Source organism: Papio anubis, chromosome 18, assembly GCF_008728515.1.
Source record: "Papio anubis isolate 15944 chromosome 18, Panubis1.0, whole genome shotgun sequence".
In the NCBI taxonomy this organism is placed as follows: Eukaryota; Metazoa; Chordata; class Mammalia; order Primates; family Cercopithecidae; genus Papio; species Papio anubis.
Window position 1 is genome coordinate 8,017,703 of NC_044993.1, and position 21,985 is coordinate 8,039,687.

Below are 21,985 nucleotides of genomic sequence, written 5' to 3' on the forward strand. Positions count from 1 at the left end.
CCTTCTAAGTTAAAGCGTAGGTCATTTATTTTCACTTTTTCTCAATTTACAATCAATGCATTTAAAATTCTAGTATTTTTTTCTGGGCAGTTTTGTCCCTTTCCTAACATATTCCCTAAAAATAGTTTAGAAATAGCTTTTAAACTTTGCCATCATAGGACTTTTGGGGGCCATCTTTTTGTTTGTGATTTTCATGTGGCACCGAATTTAATCTTGTATTAGAGCAATTAAAATTGTTTCCCCCTCTGTGGTTTGTTGTACAGTCAATATTTGTAAATGTTCTGTGCTTGAAGAAAATTTGTATTTTCTGGATCCAGAGTTTACTCTGTGTTTGCAGAAGCCTAACGTGCCTTTGATTGTGCTGGTGATTTGTGTTTTTCAGATTTTCCTTGTCCTTGTTTTGTGCCTTCTTAATCTGTGCTGTTCTGAGAAAACACTCTGATCCCCGTCTATAATTGTGAACTTGTTGATTTTTGTTCTCCCAATCTGCTCTATGCTTCTCAAAGCTACGTTGTGAGACACACAAAAGCTTGGGTCCTTCACAATTGGCTGGTGCAGTATTATTGTTAAAACTGTAAAACATTGCCCTTCTTAGCGATATCTACCTTGATTTTGTAACTTGTCTGATATTAGCAATGCTGCAGCAGCTTTATTTTTATTAGAATTTGCCTGATACGTTTTTTATATAACTTTATTTTTTGTTCCTTTTTTTTAAAAAATAAAAATGAATAAAAGAAGAATATAACAGCCACTTTTCACTACCCAGAATAATTGGCTAACATTTTGTGCTGTTTTAGTCTTTCTTCCCACTCCCTCGCCCCTGCCATCTTCCCCACCGCCTTCTTCCCCAGCTCTGTCACCCCTCTCCCCACTGCCCCACCTTTCCCCTCTCATTTCCCTTCTCCCCTCTCTCTCGTTTTCTTTTTTTCTTTTTTCTTTTTTTTTTTTTTTTTTTTTTTTTGTGCAGTGGTACAATCTCGGCTCACTGCAACCTACACCTCCTGGGTCCAAGCGATTCTCCTGCCTCAGCATCAGGAGTAGCTGGGATTACAGGCGTGTGCCACCACATGCCTGGCTCATTTTTGTATTTTTAGTAGAGATGGGGTTTCACCATGTGGGCCAGGCTGGTCTCAAACTCCTGACCTCAAGTAATTCACCCACCTCGGCCTCCCAAAGTGCTGGAATTACAGGCATGAGCCACCGCACCCAACCTCATTTTCATTATTTTTTATTCTTCTGTCTAGCTATTCATCTATGGACCAGAAAGCTTGAGTATGCCTGTATCCCTTTTTTGGTACAGCAGGCTGCATTTACATTTGTGTCAGGCAGAGCAACACTTCCCGATCTTTAGAAAAGAAAGAAAACCCATCATCAAGCTAAAACTACCTCTCCCTGCCTCGGTCACATTGCCTTTGCCTTCCCCACTATGTGACTCAATCCTTCTCTTGACATTAAGAGGTTTCTTTTAGTCCATTTTTATACCTGTATTATCTACTTAGCTGTGTGGATGTTGGAAGCAGTTTTATGTGCAGTTTTTAAATGTGTGTAAATGGCATCACTGGGTAGCACTGTTCTGTATTTTCCCTTTTCTCACACAATATAGTGTAAATGTATCCATGTTAAATATATGGGCTGTGTTCCACTCCATTTTACTTTCTTATACTATTCCGTCTTACAAATATCCTGCGTTTTATCTATATGTCTCTCTACTAATTTATATCATTTCACTCTTCTCTTTGCTGTGTGTGTGTGTGTCTGGCTTCTTTCACTCAACTTGTATTTGTGTGATCCAACTGCGCAGTTACTGTAGTTACAGCTCAGTCATTTGTCATTGCTGTATGGTGCTCCACTATAGAAATGCACATTTGTATGTGTGTATCAACTCTTCTGTAGATGGACATTTAAGGCTCTTTTCAGTTTTTGCCTATTGCGAATAACAGTACTATGAACACTCATATATATGTCTTTTGGTGTGCATATATATGCTTCAGTATTAGGTATATAGGAGTGGAATTGATGGGGTGCAGGGTACGTATATGTTTAATTTCAGCAGAGAGTGTCATACATTTTTTACAATGTAGTTTTGTACTAATTTACACAAGTGTGCCAGGTGCTCTACGTTCTTGCCAGGACATTAGGTTTTTAATTTTTGCCACTCTGGTAAGTGTAGTGGTATCTCATAGTTCTAATTTTCATTTTTCCCATATGAATAATGAGTGAACTTTTTCATACACATATCAGCCCTTTGGATATACTCTTGTGAGGTGCTTATTCATGAAATATGCCCCTTTTTCTCAAATGGATTGTCTTATTCTTATTGACTTGGAAGGATAGAGTTATTTTTTGGCTGAGGTCTTTTGTCAGATAAATTATTGCAAATATCTCCCTCTATTCTGTGGCCTTTTCTCTTTGTCTTCTTATTGTATCTTTTGATAAAGACCAGTTTTGAATTTTAGGGGAGTCAAATTTAGCAGTCTTCCTTCAGGGATACTGCTTTTGCAGTTTTGTTTAAGTAACCTTTCCCTACTCGTATGTTGTGAAGACCTTCTAGAAATACTGTTTTATCTTGCACATTTTGATCTATAACTGACTTGATTTTTGCGTGTGGAGTGAGATAGGAATCAGATTTCACATCCATTAGCGACACTGAAATAAATTTAATAGATATAAAACTGGTAAAACCAGTGTTCAGTATCCACAAGGCAGTGATTAATTGGATCTCCACAGGACACAATTTGCATTTCTATGGACAAGAATAATTTGCATTATTCAGACAATAAAACATGGAGAAACCATATAAAATCAGATAATCTGGACAGCTGATAACCTATACTCTCTCTATATATATTGTTCTTTGAATTCTCCTTTAAACAAGCTGGAACATCTTATTGGTTCCCTTGTTAGTAAGATTTCTGATATATGTTCATTTTATATCTTTATGAGAGTTATGGTTGTATCCATTTAAAAAGTGGTCATTTGGCAGTTCTAATTTCATCTTTGCTTTTTAATATTCCTTGCTCACCCTTCTAATGCAGAGGTTCGTCATAGGCTATTCTTGATCAGGGTCACTAATCCAACCACTGGGGGCTGGGGGTCAGAGGTATGAGATACAACATGGCTTCCTGTGAACCAGGGATTGTTGGCAAGAAACGCAGTGATTGACAGTTCTAGGGAGCCCATCACTCAGCTGAGAAACACAGGGACTTATTATAAGGTCTTGCTCCTTCCAACATTAAACATGCTTTCAAAACTGATAAATTGAAGAGCACTCAAGTATTAATCTTACAAACTTGAGTTTCAACATAGAGTGAGTTTTTGCTGAAGGTAAGATAAACCTGTAACCTACAGAAATGTGGGCTAAATAGGACAGTAAAACACATTTCAAAAAATAACTGTAACTCTACCTATCTCATGACTAAATTATTTTTTGTGTGTATTTTATTTGGGAATATAAAAGGTGAATAGCAGTTTTTAAAAAAAGTTCTGGGCAGATTGCTATATTCATTCAGATGAAACTTTTATTTTTCAAAATGTGATACAGCTGTTTAATTTTGACATTAATAATAGTCAACATCTGTGTGACTCATTCACTTAATTCTCTATGTACACAAAGCACATACTGTTTATATAAAAAAGAAATTAAGCTTTAATAATGAAACATAAGTTTACAAATGCAGCTTCTTAAGGCCTAATGAAAAATAAGAAATGTGGAAATTTCCAAGAGGCATGATCACTGTGGAATCTGGCTATTCAGAAAGAAAATATTTTGAAAATTAAAAACCAGGGACAAATTATTGAGTATTTTTAAATGCCAATTTTTTAATTCTGTGTAATTCCAAATCTAATTATTAACTTTTTGTTGGCGAGAAGATAGCTTTTACGGTTGGGTTCAAAAAGCTAAATGTCACACAGGTTGAAGGTTATTTTCCTTTTAAAGTTGAAAGGGCTGAGGCCCTTTTTAGCCATCCTTTTTGCTTCCAAATACAATTCATCACTTAGTGGCCCTAGATCAGCAATCTTAACATTTTATGCTCAGATACCTCTTAAGTGAATTTTAAAAATCTGTGTATCTTCTTGCACATTGCTATACTGATATCTAAAATTTCTCATCATGAATAGTTGCAAAGTGCTGGCATACCATAGACACTACATGTTTAAATAAAATGGTTGTATTCCTTTTTAAATTTAGCCCAGGAGGTTCTAAATATAAGTTATTTGATAGGTACTATGATCTTTTTAAAAATTTTATGAACAGTGCCATTTTTTTTATGATCAGTCTTACCTGAAGCAAGGCAATTTTTAGTAGCAGGGAATGCCCCACTTTTCCTTTTACTCCTTGAATTTGTATTTTCATACCACTTCTCCCTCAAAATTTTAGCCTAATACATTTTTTATTTTTATGTTGTTTAATTCTATCTCTGTACCAAAAGTATGATATAGTATCCTATAATCCTAATGCTGTAAGCCGTTAAAAATGTTCTTCTGGATTGAGCTCAATCAATAAACACATAGCACAAATTTCACCAAATTATTAAACATAGTAAAACTTCATTGGAAATGTATCACTTAACGAGATAAAGAGGGCTCTTCTCCACAATTATTTCATCTATGTGGATTGATAACACTTAAGATTGAGCCAAAGTTCATCATCGATTCTATTTTCCCTTTTCAATTTCATTTATGGAGGTGTTGATCCTTGTTCACATAGATACATCAGTGATAGCAGAATCACTGAATTCTTCCAACCCCTTTTGTAGTTACATGCTAAGAGACACAGAAATTTGCAGGCTCTTCCTTCCAGTTTGTTGAAAGCAGAGAATTTGGAACCACCAGAAAAATTTGGAAAATCCATTTGCAAAAGGATTTGTGCCCTGTTAAGTCTTTCACTTTCCAAATATCCACATTTTGAATTTTATACCTTGGGTCATGCTCTACAATAAGACTAGAGGTGGAGAAAGCCATATTTTCTTTTGTAAGGTAAGAAAAGGGCATTTTCTCAGGCAAGTGAGTCTTAGAGAAGAATACAACAGGAAGATGAGGGTCTGAACACTGCTCCCCTGAGAGTCCTGGAGTCTGCGTATTCCTTGGAAAGCTCTGGTATACTCCCAGGGGTAAGGGTAGCTTAATCTAAAGACCACTGGCCGTGGCAACTTAAGTTTAGATTTTAACTAGGTCACAAAGCATACGAAGTATTAGACCATGTTGCCTGGCTGCCTTACTTAATAGAGCAGCAGGGCTTCAAATGTGTTCCACTAGAGATAAGTCCCACGAGACACTTCTGGCAAAAGGATTCTGAGATCAAATGTGGAAAACAAGACCCTCTACACCTTTCACTCCTGCACATCTAGTCTCACAGTAGAAAAACTGTTTAGCTTTTATAACCTAAGTTTCCCCAACTCACAAGGCCTAACCAGCCTCCCCACTTTATTTTTCCATGTAATCACCAATATTCTAAATAACACACTTAGGAAAATGGGGAACAAAAACAATGTAACACATATGCAGTGGTGGTTTCGACCTATCAGTGCTGCTTCCATCTTTCAGAACGTGCCTGTTCCGAGTCTTCTTGGCCTGGATTGCCTGTGCTTTAACAGTCATGTAGGAAGCATATCTCAGCTAGATACTGAGGTTATGTAGCATCAAATAGACTCTGGAAACAGCCACGATACCATGTGTGCCTTTCCTGAGAGAATCAGTCCCTAACACCACCAAGAACCAGATCAACATGTTACTGTGTCAAGGACAGGAGGAAGGAACCAAAGCAAGTACTTTCTAATGGTGGATTCCAGTTGTAGCACCAGGAGGAGGAGACAGTTTTAGGCAGAGGGTTCTTCCCAGCACCATTTATGTCATAATCCCCTGACTGCTCTTTGGCCATGCATGGGTTTTACACAGCAGCAGCTGGAGAGAGGTTTAGCTTCTGCTTCCTATGCTGCCATATGTCAATTTCTTTGATAAGGTATGAAAAATCCATTTTGGGCAGAAAGGGGATGCAGGCCTTAGCACTGTGGCTTTAGAGTAGAATGAAGTGGGGAGCTGAAAGGAGGTAATGACAGCAACACCTGAGCTCTACTGTGTAGAAGTCATGACAGAGCTGAGAGGGGTTGGGGGAGATGCCAGAAGCAATAAATAGGTTCTGGTAGCTACCTGGCCAAAGGTTAATGGGGCCCTGGCTACGGAGTGCCTGTAGCACTCATCCTAGTGCCTTTTTCACCCAGCCTTTCTTGAAAGTTGCTTTGAACATCTGCCACTAAGAGGGATGTTCTTTCTTCAGTTGCTGACTGCCAAATAAAATAGCAACTCCCAGTTGGAGGAGTAACTGGAGTAATAGCACCCCATAACAGCCCTTCCTTGGCCAGACTGCTGTTCCCTGTATTCCTGGCTTCAGGCAAGGTAAATACCTTTCTTTTAGGAGCTCGTGGGTGGAGATGATTGATGAGACCCATAGCTTTTTATTTTTTTAACATCGCACCCCCAAATCTTGGCACTGTATTTGGCATGTGGAGGTGATCAGTAAGTTTTTGTAGAGTGATGGGACCAGAAGGGTCTTCTGGTCTGAGCCTGATTTGTTCTGCCCTGCTCTTCAGCAGTACATGCATGCTAAGCCCAGCATTTCAGATAACAAGAGAAGGGCCAGATGGGTTTTCTAGGGGCCAGTTTCATCCACATCAAGCATCAGGCTTACTGCTGGTTTGTTCTTCCCCACCACAGCCATTGCTTTTTACAGTTACACCCGTTTTCCCATCAGTTGTAAAGTCACTCATTGAGAAGTTCTGACTCTACCAACCAACTCCCTTCCCAACCCAGCACTCTCCTCTCCTTTAAAAAGCCATATTACATCACTGGTATCTGTTAATATCTTAAGATGCAGAGGTGTGAAGCCCTCACCAGCCGCACATATTATCATGAACTAGGTAGGTTTGCCCCAAGGGAGATGGCTGCATTTGAAATTTTCTGTAACACCCTAATGCTTAGCCCATTAAAGCTCAGCTTGCTGCTCCAGAAAACTGGGTAACCCAGAGACATTTCGCCATCAACCTAACTTTTGTCTGCCTCTTTCAAGCAGCAATTGACCTCTTGCCTGTGGAGAGCTGTGGACCGAGGGCCTTTCCAGCAGCCTCCCAGCCAGTTCAGTAGGGCCATGGGGGATTAGTGGCACCAGAGCCTACCAGCAGCTGGCAGAGCCAGGGGCAAGTGAGAACCTGCCCTTGCAGCAGAGCTCTGGTCTCTCTGGTGGGCTTTTTAAAACAAAGAGGCCCCAGGATTCCCACCTCCATCCCAGTAACTCTGGTCACAAAACAAGCCCTCACCATTCATTAGAAATTGTCTTAATGAAGAGATCCCATCACTCAGCCATTTTCTTGTGGACTGCAGCAGGCAGCCAGTGGTAGTAAAGTACATTGAACTGAGCAGGCTGCCTTTGGGTAGGGCTTCTCTTTGGGCCCTTATGGAATCATTTGCCTTTTAGTTAAAATCCTTTTCAGAATCTAATGAATAGTTTCTTACATTTCCAGCTCATCTTCTATGGACGTCAATTACCTGGATCATTAGAGGTAGAATCTTCTTGGCCGGAAAAGAAATCCTGTTCACTGTGTACAGGTTGTGCAACAGAAGGCTTAAGTGATCAAGGTTTTCATTGCTTTTATTCAATGAGGTTTGGAACATGAGAGGCCAAAAATGAGGAGCACATTTTGGGGAATCCTCTATAAAGAATATAAGTTAAGGAAGTTGTCCAAGATGAAAACAGTGGCAGGAAGTTACCCCAGCTCATGCCAGTTGGTTCTTCAGAAATGTCACCTTGATGGCAGGCTTGAAGAAAAGATGTCACAGATTAGCGTCTTCCTGGAGTGTGAAGAGGGCACATTCTCTTACATGCAAACACACATGTGCACACACACAGTACCCTTACACACATAATCCAGCTTCTATGAGTAAAACTTGCTGTTGCTGACTCTCTTCTCTTTTAACCTGAAATAAAACAGATTTCACCGTCAGCATTGGGGCATGAGAAATGGGCTGTGTGCTGAACTCTGTAACATTTCTCTGTCCATACATTTGCCAGTCATTCATAGCTGGATGGTGTAGGGCTGAGTGTCAGAGAGGCAAGCTCCAAGTTCCTGGTAAGACATTGAGACTCAGAAAGTTTAAATCTCCTCAATGGTAAAATAGAGTAAGAGCTACTCTGCAGGCTGACATGAAGATTAAATGAGAATAATGTGAGTAAGGCAGGCAGCACAGTTTCTCATTGGTGGCTACTATTAGGACTTTTGTCTGGATGGTTCTTAGTACTTTTAGACACATTATGAAATACTTGGCAACCCTGGCCGCCCCGTATCCCATTACATGCCTGTAGCACAACCAGAAGCATCCCTGTTGGGGGATCTTGACCCAGTCTAGAGCCACTGGACTAGCCCGTTCTTGAGAACACAATAAGGACTCCTTAAAAGTCGGTGGTCACCATTTATTTTCACTATTAAATTGAAATGTCCTTCTAGAGGAAATAGTTCTACTTAAGGGAAGTGGCAAACGCCTAAGGTATTACTTTAAGTTAATTTTTAGAACAAAGAGCACTAGAGTCAAGGGTGCCAAAGCAATTTTTTTTTTTTTTTTTTTTTTTTTGAGATGGAGTCTCCCTCTGTTGCCCAGGCTAGAGTGCAATGGCGTGATCTCGGCTCACTGCAGCGTCTGCCTCCCAAGTTCCGAGTCTCCTGCCTCAGCCTCCAGAGTAGCCGGGATTACAGGCACCTGCCACCACGCCTGGCTAATTTTTGTATTTTCAGTAGAGACTGCATTTCTCCATGTTGAGCATGCTGGTCTTGAACTCCTGACCTCAGGTGATCCAACCACCTCAGCCTCCCAAACTGCTGGGATTACAGGCATGAGCCACCATGCCTGGCCCATAAGACATCATGCCCGGCCAAGGATTTCTGAAGAAAGCAACTCAGAGGGCTTTCCAGAAGCCTGGCCCCTGGTGCCCAATATCACTGTGCCTAGAGACCTCCCAAAAGTTTGCAGGTGGAGGGGCTGACCTACCTCTTGTTGCATTTCTCCTGGTACAGCTGGAGCTGGTTCTCATTAACATTGAACTCTTTAACCAGGGCATCCCGGTTGGCATTGCGCAAGTTCTGGTGTGTGTCATACAGAAAGAGTTGGTTGTTCAGTTCTTCTTGCCGCCTCCTTAGCTGGCGACAGGAGGAGTAAAGTTCCTCTTCGCTCTCCTGCAGGATGCGGGGGAGAGAACAACCATGTGGTGACTACACCTTCCAAACCAAAATGTGAACCTGGCATCTCACAAGCACACCTGAAGGGAACATGAGGCAGAAGTTTTGCAACTTGGATTAGTCCAGACGAGCCAGGGCCTATTTTTACCAAAGATAAAACACAATTATTTATTGTGTGGGAAGCAAGCCGTCTAAAAAGTGCTTGGTCTTTACACTGTCGCTTTATTGCAAAACATTGAAATAATTACTACACTGCCCGTAGATCCTATTTCTTAATCTAATCCAGTTTTCCCTTGGTCTACATGTCACCTTCTGGTCTTTAACTGCAAAAGCATCTAAGCAGCTGCATGCTTAAAGTGGAACCCAGCAGAGGAGAAAAAACAGCATGACATGAGAGCAACAAGGCAGGCAAGAGGCAGATAATTTAAAATCTTTTAAGGGTCTTAAAAGGCAAGGTAACAAGCTGCAACATGGATGAACCTTGAAAACATTATTCTAAGTGAAAGAGCCCAACTCTAAAAGATCACACATTGCGCGATGCCATTCATATGAAGTGTCCAGAACTAGCAAAATCTTAGAGACAAAGTAGATTAAAGGTTACCAGGGTCTGGAGGATGGAGTGAGTGGCAGCAGCTAATGAACATGAGATTTCCTTTTTGGGTGTTGGAAATGTTCTAAAATTGATTGTGGCCATGACTGTACAACACGTAATAGGCTATAAACCATTGAATTGTACACTTTAAATGAGTGATGATTATATGAATTATCTCTCAAAGCTGTTACCCAAAAAAGCCAAGGTATCGTAAATTACACGTTGCAGAGATGGGCATGTGCCTCACCTGTAGCCGGTAATGATTTCTACTTCCCCCACCAGTACCACCTCCAGGCACATGACCCAATCAAGGCCAACTAGACGCATCCGTGGGAGTTTCATTGGTGTTCTGGGTAGAGTGTCTTTTCTTGGATCAGGTGAAAGAGTGAGTGTGGTCCTGTCATGGCCACACTGCTATTGTGTCAAGAAGTTGGGAATGTGCCAAAAAAAGAGGAAAACAGCCACTGCGTGAGCACAGAGATTCAGCCATGACTGAAACAAGACCTACTCCTAAACTTTTCAGTTGCAGGAGTCAAAATAGTACATTATACTAGGGGAGACAAAAAGATAAAACCCACTCAGGGTAGGGAGTTTGGGTTTCAGTGCAGAAGGAGGATGAGGATGTTGTACCTCATCTGTTTCAGAGAGTCACTGACTACTGTGTGAAGCTTGGCTTTGCAGGAGGTCAAGTCAACTGGCCTTTCCTGATGGAGTTCAAGTGAAAGACTCCTGTGCTACAAAAACATGTGTCAAGGTGCACAAACAAGATCCTTTGTCATTTACTTTTAGAAAAACATGGACTCGAACCATACTCTGCAAGGTTTTATTCCTACTTTAATGACCTAACAAAACAGTCCCCAGGGTAACAGCTGGAACTGTGACTTTGGAGAAGGGGGAGAGAAAATGGTTATTCCAGCTGTTTGCAAAGGTTGAAGAGTAAGCAAAGGTAAAATGGGCTGTCCTTGGTGATTAAGTGAATGTGTCAAGTGAGGCACTGGGAAGAGTCAGTAATGACTTCACTTAAATGTATTCCCTTCCTAAAGGGAATACATAGCTTTCCTCCCTATGAAGAATAAAGCATATTAAAAAGTCAAACAATAGATGCTGGTGAGGCTGTGGAGAAATAGGAAACTTACACTGTTGGTGGGAATGAAAATTAGTTCCACCATTGTGAAAGACAGTATGGTGGTTCCTCAAGGATCTAGAACAAGAAATACCATTTGACCCAGCAATCCCATTACTGGGTATGTACCCAAAGGAATATAAATCATTCTACTATAAAGACCCATGCACATGTACGTTTATTGCAGCACTGTGTACAACAGCAAAGACATGGAACCAACCCAAATGCCCATCAATGACAGACTAGATAAAGAAAATGTGGTACATATACAGCATGGAACACTATGCAGCCGTAAAAAGGAATGAGATAATGTCCTTTGCAGGGACATGGATGACGCTGGAAGCCATCATCCTCAGCAAACTAACACAGGAACAGAAAACAAAATATCACATGTTCTCACTCATAAGTGGGAGTTGAACAATGAGGACACAGGGAAGGGAATAACACACACCAGGGTTAGTCGGGGGATGGGGGGGGAGGGAGAGCATTAGGACCAACAGCTAATGCATGTGGGACTTAAAACCTAGATGACAGGTTGATGAGTGCAGCAAACCACCATGGCACATGTAACAAAACTACACGTTCTGCACTTGTATCCTGGAACTTAAAGTAAAAATTTAAAGAATAAAGTTCAAGGAAAAGTTAAAAAAAATAAAAATAAAAATAAAGTCGCTGGGCGCAGTGCCTCAGGTCTGTAATCCCAGCACTTTGGGAGGCTGAGGTGGGGGGAATGCTTGACCAGGAGTTCAAGACCAGCCTGGGCAACATAGTGGGACCCTGTTTCTATAAAAAAGGCAAAAATTAGCTGGGCATGGTGGCATACCCTGTACTCCCAGCTATTCAGGAGGCTGAGGGGGTAAGATCACATGAGCCCAGGAGGTTAAGGCTGCAGTAAGCCACAATCATGCCACTGTACTCCAGCCTGGGTAAGACAATGAGACCCTGTCTCAAAAAATAAAGCAAAACGAAAACCCCATTTAAGTCTTAATTATATACCATGAAAGGTCCCTCTTTCCCCTTGTCTGCACCTAGAAGAAAATGGCTTCTATTGTTTTATTCTATATAATGAGTATTTGTTATTCAGGTGCAAGTTCAAAATTCACTTTTTCTATGAATGCTTCTGTAACTGCAGCCCTTTATCACCTTTTCTGAGTCCCAAAATATTTACAGCTATATTACATACTGTAGTCCTGGGTACACTATATATATATGACATAGAATGCACATTCAGAAAAGAACATAAAAGATAGAAACCATTTACTGAATAACTCTACAGCAAGTGAACCAGTCTTCTTGACTTGAGGAACCACCATTCTAGTCAAGAGAAAACATTTTGTAATACTTATTTCCTGGATTTCTTTTGAGTCTGAGTTTTCACTTAAAAATTTAGTTTATTTTATTAGAAAATAAAGGAAGCCTTTGGTAGTAAGTTTTACCTGGCCTGAGACAAAATCTTTATGGCATTCTCTGCCTTTATTTTTTTTTTTTCCTGTTTGTTGGGTGGGGGAAAAATACACAAAAGTAAAGTTTTTCCCCCACCAATACTTTTTAAATTGTTTTATGTTGGAAGTTTAAGCTTACAAAAAAGTACAGTAATAGTACAATGTTCTACATACCCCAACCACCTAGACTCCACAGTGTTAACATCTCACACAACCACAGTACAAGTATCAAAACTAAGAAATTAATATCGGTGCAATACTAAAACTACAGATCTTATTCATATTTCATTGGGTTTTCTACCAATGTCCTTTTCCTGTTCCCACATCAAATCTGGGATCCCACACAACCTTTAGTCATTGTGCTACCTTAGTCTCCTACAATTGGTATGGTTTCCTCATTCCTCCTTCAGGACACTTTGGAAGAGTACTAGTCAGTTATTTTGTATGAATGTCTAGCAACTTTCATTTGTCTGGTGTCTTCTTCTATTTTGTTTGAGGTGACGCAGTTTTGGCAAGAATGTCACAGAAGCAATGTACCCTTCTAAGCGTCTCACATCAGGAAGGACATGATTTCAACATGTCTTATTCCAGGTGGTTGGTAACACTGATCATCTGATTAAAATGGTGCCTGCAGGGTCTATCCGCTGTAAAGCTGCTATTTTCTTCTAATTGATACATTTCTTGGAGGAAGACACTTTTGGGACAATGGAAATATATTTCTCTTCCAACTTTCATTTAGCATTCATCAGTAGGTCTTACTGCAGCAGTTAGTGCTATGCTGTTTCGATAGTGATTTTCTAGTTTCTTCATTCCTTCTACATTTATTAATCAGAATTCGTTTGTGGGGAGGACTGACTCTTCTCTCTCATGTATTCACTCATTCACAGACACGTAGCTATTTCATTCCGTGTGCTAGAATCCAATATTATTATTTTGCTATGCAAATTGTTCCAGCTGTGGCCATTGGGAGCTCTCCCTGGTTGGTTCTTAGGCCCCTTTGATGCCACCATTTTTTCAGCACTTCTTTATTTACTGAAACGTTAAGATGCTCCAAGTTCTTTTTATATTTTATTTATCCCAAGTCTGGAAATCAACCACTTGTCTAAGGAGCCCGGATTTCTTTTTATTGGAATATGATATTTGGCAATATCTGGAATTCAGAAACCAATGACTGAGGTGTCATTAATTCTAGGCACTCAGCAGAGTGAGCTAGGATATGTATGTATTTGTAGTAGCATGTAAACACACACATTTATTCATCTACCTATGTGTGAATCTATATATAAGTATATATGTAACTTAAGTGAGTTTATATTGATATCTCCAATTCCAATCAAACATTAATTTTGGAAGAGTTGGTATAAATTTCTACTTGTTCACATGGTGTTTTTTAATAAGATTTTATGTTTTTCCTTATATAAGTTGTATACCTTTATTTAAATTACTCCTAAATGTGTTAATGGTTTTTGTCAGTAACACAAATGGGATTTCCCATTTGTCCCTTCCTCCCACACCACATTTCTGTTTGTTACTTCCAGAACAGAGAGAAGTGGTTACATTCAATAAATACAAGACAAAGTCTCTCTTTAAAATTGAAGTCTTCCTGTTTTGTAAACTATACAATCAGAATTTGTATAGTTTAAATTTGTATAGAATAGAGATCACCTGACCTTTTTTCTACAATTATACTGATTATTTCATTTGGCTGATGACATGTATGGCATCTACTAGTTTATGCTTTTTTCATATTTAATTTGTTGCTAACTGTGCCACTGTTAAACCATCCTTGCATTCCCGGAATAAATGCTTAGTTTAATATATTGCTCTTCTAGTAAACAGCTGGACATTTGCTGTTTTTTTTTAAGTTTAACATCTATATTCACCCATGACATTGATCTATGGCTGAATGAGGTTAGAGGAAAGCTAGGAGTACTATCTCTCCAGTTTTGATATGAACATTGTATAGCTTCAAGACAGAAGAAGGATTTCCATTGTTTTTACTTCAGTGGAGTAAAATTGGAATTACATTATTTAAATGAAGATAAAACTAAGCTATAAAACCATCTAGATCCTAAACCTGTTTTATCTAATAGGTATTTTAACTTTTCTACTGCTTTTCAGAATAATTTAAGGCAATCATCCATTTGCTCTACTTTATTATTCGGGGTTCAGTCTCCTTTCCAGTGTTTACTATTACATGTTTTTCCTTTTTGTTCTTTTATTAAGTAGGCAAAGAGTTTAACTGGTCTTTTGGGGGCTAGACGCAGTGGCTGACACATGTAATTCCAGCATTTGGGGAGGCTAAGGCAGGAGGATCTGAGAGCAGCCTAGGCAGCAAAGCAGGGCCATGTCTCCATACACACAAAAAATTTTTTTAATTAGCCAGGCATGGTGGCATATGCCTGTAGTCCCAGCTACTCAGGAAGATCACTTGAGCCCAGGAGGTCAAGGCTGCAGTGAGCCATGATCACACCACTGTACTCCAGCCTGGGTGACAAGAAAAAAACACTGTCTCAAAACAAAATTTGGCCTTTTTGATAAACCAGAATGTTTTATTCTTTATCTTTTTTTGATTTGTGTTTTATTCAGTTGGCTTCTATCTCTATTTTATTCCTTTGTTCTATTTTATTGGTGTTTTAAAAGTTCTTAAGATGAATACTTAGTAGTCTTCAGTCTTTGTGAAGTTTTAAGGCAAGCACTTTCCTCTTCTAAATGTAACTATGGCATAAATGTTTTACTTTTAGGTAATTTACTTGTTTTAATATATTTAGAAAATTATTATCTTCAAATCATGAATAATTTTACCATATTTTTATATCTTTCGAATCTTGTCAAGTTATAGCCAATGACCTATGAAATTGTGATTTTTAAAAAATGTGTTAAGGTTTTCTTTCTAAGAAAGGATGCAATCAAATTTATAAAGTTTGAGAAATAGAAGAAAATGGTGTATATTAGCCATTTGTAGGACACAAAGTTGTATATTTCTTAAGGCAAATTATTTTGATATTATATCTTCGCTGATCTCCTATATACTAGACTCTCCAAATTCTGAAAGATTTTTTCTTTATACAGTTGTCTTTGTATTTGTAGGAACTTTTGTTTTATATACTTAGGTACTATGCTGTTTGCTAATGACTTTTATATCCCTTTAGAAAACAAGCATTTTATCATTACATACTGTTCATCTTAATACACTGTAGTACTTCTGATCCTAAATTCTAGTTTGATGTTAACTTTTCCTTCCCAATTTTCCCAGTAACTCTTCCATCCATTCCTATTTGTTTTATTTACCTTGCCTTTAGGCCTATTCTTATAAACATTGCAGTTAGATTTATTTTCTAATAGGAGGATTCAGCCTATTTACCAAATTAAATGTAAGTTCTTATCCATTTCACTTCAATTACTATACATTTTACTTTGCTTTAATTTCTTCTGATTCTTTACCTTATTTTTACTCTCTCTGTCAAGTTTATGTTGATCTCCTTTTTTCCTCCTCTGCTTTTCAATTCTGACAGCGGTTACCCTCAGTTTAACAATGCTAACTAAAATCACAGTTTCCTTTAACATCAAATGTAGCATTAACTCTCCCTCTGCAGTATAGTTTATTTACTGTCTGATTCCCCAGTCATCAAAGTCGAAATACCCTTTAGGATACCTTTATTTTTACCTGTCCATGCCTGTGCTTTGTTGATACTTGATTATTTTTCAGCTTTTGATTAGCATTTTTTATTATGGTATATTTCTTCCAATTCAAAAATTCTTGTTTAATATTTACCATAACAAAATTTTAATCATGCTGTCATCCTCCTGTAAGATGTAATTGTACTGCAAAATTAATTATCCACTGGTTTCCCTCTCTTCACCTCCCTACCTAAAAGTTTCTCTTCTGACTAAAATATCATTGATTCAGGGCTGCCTCAAGATTTCCCTTGAGTAGGATACCTGATATATCTAAAATATTGCATATTTTGAAATTCCTTGACATGTGGGGGGCTGGACACTGAATTATTCTGTCTTCCTAGTCCACATTCTACCCATTTGGGGAGTCTTTTAGTTTTCAGCACCAAAAAGGACAAGTCAGATATTAGACTTATTCAGTTCCTTTATACACAACTAGTGTGTTGCAAGTCCAGGTTTTTTAATTTATCCTTGGAATTTAACATTTTTACTAAAATATTACTAAGGGTATGGATGTGTTTTCTATTCATCCCACCTGCAACCAAGTGGGCCCTCACAAACAGCAGATCAGAGAAACACTTCCTCTATTCACTGTTTCATTAATAGCTTTGCACCATCTGTTTCAGTTTGTCCTTTGGGACATGCTTTCATATTAGGTCTTTGGCATCTGTCCTCCCAGCCCACCTTTTCCTTTCTTTCCATCTCATGGTGGGGTTGCCCTAGATTGTGAGACATTTCCTTCACATTATCTTTGGGGTCACTAATGCAGATCGCTTTACATACCGAATGTTTTAATTCAACAAATCAGGTCTTGTCTTTGAATTCCAGAAAGCTTTTTCCAGTGCTCTACTTGGATGTCTTTGAAAGATCCTATGAGTTATGTGTTACAATTCTCATCATCTGAGGCTTCCACTGGCTCAGTTTCAACTGCCAGCCACCTGTTCCAGGTGTGTACCTTTGTCTTCCTCTTTTTCCACTGCATGCTCATGGTTTTGTCTGTTCAGTAGTCATGTCAAACTGTTGGGTCATAGATGGTAAACACAGCAGTTTTTGCTCTTTGGAGCCAGCACTTGGCAAACTGACCAGCTTTAGCTGATGAGGCATAAGGAAGGCCTTTGTGTCCCCCAAGTTCTCCCCAAGTGTGAGGAAATCTTTCCCAACCTCAAAAACCAGGACCAGCTCAGTGCCAGAGTGCAGCTCCCAGTTCTGGACCTCCAGGATTCTAAAGTGTGCACTCTTCTACAAAGGGATTCACGCATCTGATCTAGGATAAGCCTTAATCTAGTTGACAGCATCCTGGGTTTTCTTTCACTCTAAGGAAGGGCCTCTGTACCCCCTTGCACTTTAGCTGCTACCCAGCACAAAACAGAACCCAGTTCACCCAGGATCAGTACTAAACAGGTCCTGGGGCAGCCAGTTTTCTCAAATGTGCCCTCCAGAAATGGCCAGTTTGCCCAGGGAAGATAATGGATATTTAAGCTTTCCTATTTTCCCCAGTCCCATTCTTCGGGATCTCACCATGTTAAATCATTCCAGTGAAGGCCTAATTCCAGTTAATGGCAAGATTGGATGTAATACATCAACTTAAGAGAAACTATTTACTTTCAGAGAACAATTTGATATGCAGGTAAAAATACATGGTCCTTTTTTCTTTGATTTATTATTCCATTGCTAAATATCTAGCCTTGGGAAATAATTTTTAATCAGAAAATGTTACATGAAGACCTATATTATTTATAAAGTAAAAAACTGCCAATGACTTAACTCTCCATTAGTAGGAGAATAAGTGAATTAGGGACCTACACGTGATGAAACAGGCATCAATGGCTTTGAAAATCATTTAAAGTCGTCGGCGAAGTAGGAAAGGGCACCTGTATGAATCCGACTATGGAAATATCATATACAAAAAATCATAAGGCAATGGAAATCTACCAAGATGGTAACAGTGGTTAGATACAGGCTGTTTGTGAGGACTCTTTTCAACTCCCCCACCTTTCTTTCCTTACATCTTCAAATACAGTAGGTAATAAAATGGTGCTGAAAATACTCTTTATAAACTAAACATACTGCTAACAAAGTAAAGGACTGCGACTTGATAAAGTAATTGTGACATGTAAATGGCTTCTTCAGAAGGTGTTTAAAGTGCTTATTGACAGTTTTCTGGGGCTGTAAAATCTATCTCAGCAAATGTTTTATGAGCAAACTCCATTTTAGCCCTTACTGGATCAATCATTTGCTCAGAAAACGCTGTCTTGAGGCTGTTTACCAGAGTTTCTCCCTGGCTTCCAGAGGATATGGTGATAAATAAAAGGTATGACCGTGGGCATTAAGGAGAAAGCCCAGGTCTACCGAATGCAATTCAGCTCGGCTTCCAAGAGCGACTTCTCATCCCAGTGTGGACAGAAATGCCAAGCTGCACCTGTGAGTGGCACAAAACCAGGTGACAGATGTGGAATTAAATGAAATCTCAAGAACTAGCAGCTGAACTAAAGAAAACTTTCAGAAAGAAGATTTGCGAGCATTGACTTTCCATTTAGAACCCCATACAACGCCCCCTACTCCCTACAGTGGCAGCCCCAGCATTAAGCTTCCCTCATCAAGGAAGTCAAATCTGCATCAACACAATTTTCTTTTAAATATACTAATTTTCTCTGCTGCTGGTGATACCTAATCACTTAAATTATTTATGATGCTTCCAGTTGTTTACAGCAGCCTTGCAGAGCAGGCTTAGGCAAATGCTGCCCTACCACCATCTAAAACCGTTTTTATCACTTGACTTTTCTGTGAAGTATCTGCAGAGAGAGCAGCACCAGTTCCCTTTCCCCGGCAACAGATGCGCAAATCCCAGATCCTTTGTTGAGCTGGGAAGGGACAAGCTTAACTAAGCAAAGGGTCTTCGTGCTCACTGGTTTAAGGCTTCTGCTAAAGCCCAGGTTTTACAGTTTTACCATTCAGCTAAATTAATTGATCCCACTAATTCTATATCTGAGTATTGATCCTCAGGAAAGAATTCTGGCATAAAGGAGGAAAAGGGTACTCACCTAAAGCTGTGCATGATCGCTTTGTTTGTAAATGGATTCCATCTAAATGCCCGGCTTGGGGTGTGATTAATTTATGGTCATTCTACTTGATGGAAGACTCACACAGTCATTTAAATGCTGGTGAAGTTTATTTTAGGCCACTGAAAAGTGAGACTGTCTCAGGCTCTTTGGTCCCTAACAGCTGTGCTTTTTAAGTCTCTCTCAGCAGTTTTTCCTGCTCTTTCTTCCCTTATTTTTTTTTCCTTGAGACAGGGTCTCACTCTGTCACCTGGGCTGGAGTGCAGTGGCACAGTCTCAGCTCAGTGCAACCTCCGCCACCCAGGATTGAGCTATCCTCCCGTCTCAGCCTCCCAAAGTGCTGGGATTACAGACGTGAGCCACTGTGCCTGGGTCTTCCCTTATTGCATCTTCTTTCATCTCAGTGCTCCTAAAAATGCTCTGGGAGTGGAAAACTATCAAAGTTGCAAAAGCTGCACATCGGGAAATGGCTATGCAGAAAAGCCTAATATTCCCTCCTCTGAGTCAAGTTCATGAATTTTTATTGCATGGACTGTTGTTATGGCTGTTCAAAGGTCTGAATATCCCTGTTTAGTTTTTGTAGCCAAATTACAGACCCTGATTTCTCTATCTGGAAACCAACCAAAATGAGAAAACAAGATGGGTATTGGGGGGCACTAACCAAGCCCACATCAACCCACTGGGATTCAGAACTACAGTTTTTTAGGTCAGCCAAAGAGAATCTGACCACAGAACTCACTCAGCCCATGTCAAGCTTTAGCCCATGTCGAGCTTTGCGGTTCTGCAGTAGGGGGAATGAAAAGATCCTGGGAGATGGTACTGCCTACAGGTCAGGCACTGCAAAAACATAGGCCTGATAGGTGGGTCTGAGCCTATGAGAGAGGCCATCATCGAGTCTCTGGAGCCCCAGAATCACAGTAAGTAAATACCCAGTCATCTACCCAAACCCAAGCCCTGACTCCACACAGCAGGGAGCTCCACTCTTAACCCTTCATCCTGAGCAAACTTGCCACATTTTTAAATACAGCTCAAGACCAAGCCTATCCAAACTGATTAATCAAAGGAGAGACTCAGTATCTTCAAGGCCTGGGAAAATCAAAAGAACCAGGAAGGAAGTCTCCTTCAGTCTTCTCTAGAGAGAAGTTGGGGTTCATGCATTTTTGTCCCCAGGACAGGCCAAGACAGGCCCTCACTGGAGGCTATCAGACTTTTTGACAGGATTCCTAAAGACCCACTGGCACCAAAAAAGCATCCAGAAAGGATGAGTCTATCTAGGAAGGCATCATCTGGCCCGGCTCTTGCTGAAATGAAACTATGAGGAACTTACAAGTACCGGCACCCTTTCCTTCACTGCCTACGCAGAATCACACAGCATTCTCCAAGAAAGGAGGATGCTGGGAGGGAAAACCCAGGAAACTCTGGGGAATTAGCAAAAAGGAATTCTTGTATGATGTCTCATGCTTGGGCTAGATAATTCTCAATGGGCGTAAGTCCAACAGCCAATGGTATTCATAGGCCATTTCTATCCCCACCAGCAGGCATGGCTCAGGGAACCCTTACTGGCGTATCTCCACTCACCAGGACTGGCCGCATCTCACAGAAAACCAGGAGGGAAGCCAGCTCTATGTCCTCGCTGTACCCGTTCTTCAGAGGAACAGACCTGAATCCTAAAGTAGAACAAGGAGGAAGATGCAAAGGCAGGTAATTAATGTCAGACCTTAGATTTTTTTGGAGGATACCCAGGGATCACAGGCCTAGTTCAAAGAGAAGAGAAGTCAGTGCCCCCTGCTGGGGGCTGACTTTGTGGAAGCCGGAGGTCCTATCCTGATGGTTAGGGACACAGGCCAACAGCCATGACTGACTGGTCCATACAGGGAATCAAGGTTAAAAATATCTACCATCTAGAAATAAAAATGATTCACTCAGAAGAAATTAAAACCCACAGAACATTCCACATTAAGTGTAGTGATTGCAGCTGTGGTTCAATTCCTTAAATACTCCTGAGACCAAAAGAGTAGTGAATCCTCATCCATTTCCTCCACTTAGAGCCTTACAAAGCACAGGACGAGGGAGTGTGTTTTATCTTTAAAGATTTCCAATGGGAGGAAATCTTTCTGTCCCTTAGTAGTTCATAGCAGTATTGATCTTCCTCCTCCGAAAGCCATTCCCTGTTTACAAGTAGGACCTGTGTTTGACAGTCATTTAAATGGTTCTTTTTATTTAGGGCTGAAGGGTGGGGGCGAGTTGGAGCTGAATCTTCCCCACCCCGATTCAGTAATGTTTAAGGCAACACATCTCAAAGGTTGGTTGCTGGCTTCTTTTAATTTAGTATAAAAGAACACAGGGCTAAAACAGAACTGTCACTCCCACCCAATTCTCCTCTCTGTCCTAAAAGGAACCATTGTTAACAGTATCTTTCCCAAGACTGCCTATGCATATGTTTGAGTTGCTTTTAAATCACAAATGATAGTGCCTTACCAGTGAGCATTATATCTTAGAGATCGTTTCTGTGGTCCTAGTTTGTCTTGAAAGCATTTATATCATATCTACTGATTCTCCAAGACAAGCAATGCCCAAAATAGGACCCTCCCACTGTTTCCTCTGTGCCTTCCACCATTCAGATTTTGGGCTTATTTCTCTTGGAACATTTTATACTCTCAGTTGATTTATCACCTTCAAACAATAGCCATTGAATCTCTTACTTTCCACTGCTTATGAAGAGGAAAGTCGCATACTTACACAAACCTGTACCTTTACTCCTTTTCTTCCCTCAGCTTCTCCTTTTACACCCCTAAGGTGTATGATTTCTGTATGGACATGGTGTATAATATTTGCATTCCATTTTGTAACCATAATTCTCCCACAAAGGG

The 21,985-nt window shown here is 40.0% G+C and overlaps 1 protein-coding gene across 7 annotated transcripts in view; it reads right to left on the minus strand.

The window, feature by feature from the left end:
- Positions 1-7,616: 7,616 nt before the first annotated feature.
- PLCG2 (phospholipase C gamma 2) overlaps positions 7,617-21,985 on the minus strand; it is a 184,326-nt gene continuing 169,957 nt past the window's right edge. For 4 of the 7 annotated variants that reach the window (XM_021932204.2, XM_003917231.4, XM_021932209.2 and 1 more), the window contains 3 exons: positions 20,694-20,782; positions 9,034-9,218; positions 7,617-7,968 (listed from right to left, as the gene is read on the minus strand). In XM_021932204.2, the coding sequence (XP_021787896.2) occupies positions 7,926-7,968; positions 9,034-9,218; positions 20,694-20,782 (317 nt within the window). In that variant the 3' untranslated portion in view covers positions 7,617-7,925. Of the gene's footprint in view, positions 7,969-9,033; positions 9,302-20,693; positions 20,783-21,985 lie in introns of those variants that run through there. The other 3 variants (XM_009196941.3, XR_002519326.2, XM_021932207.2) reach the window with 3 other exon arrangements.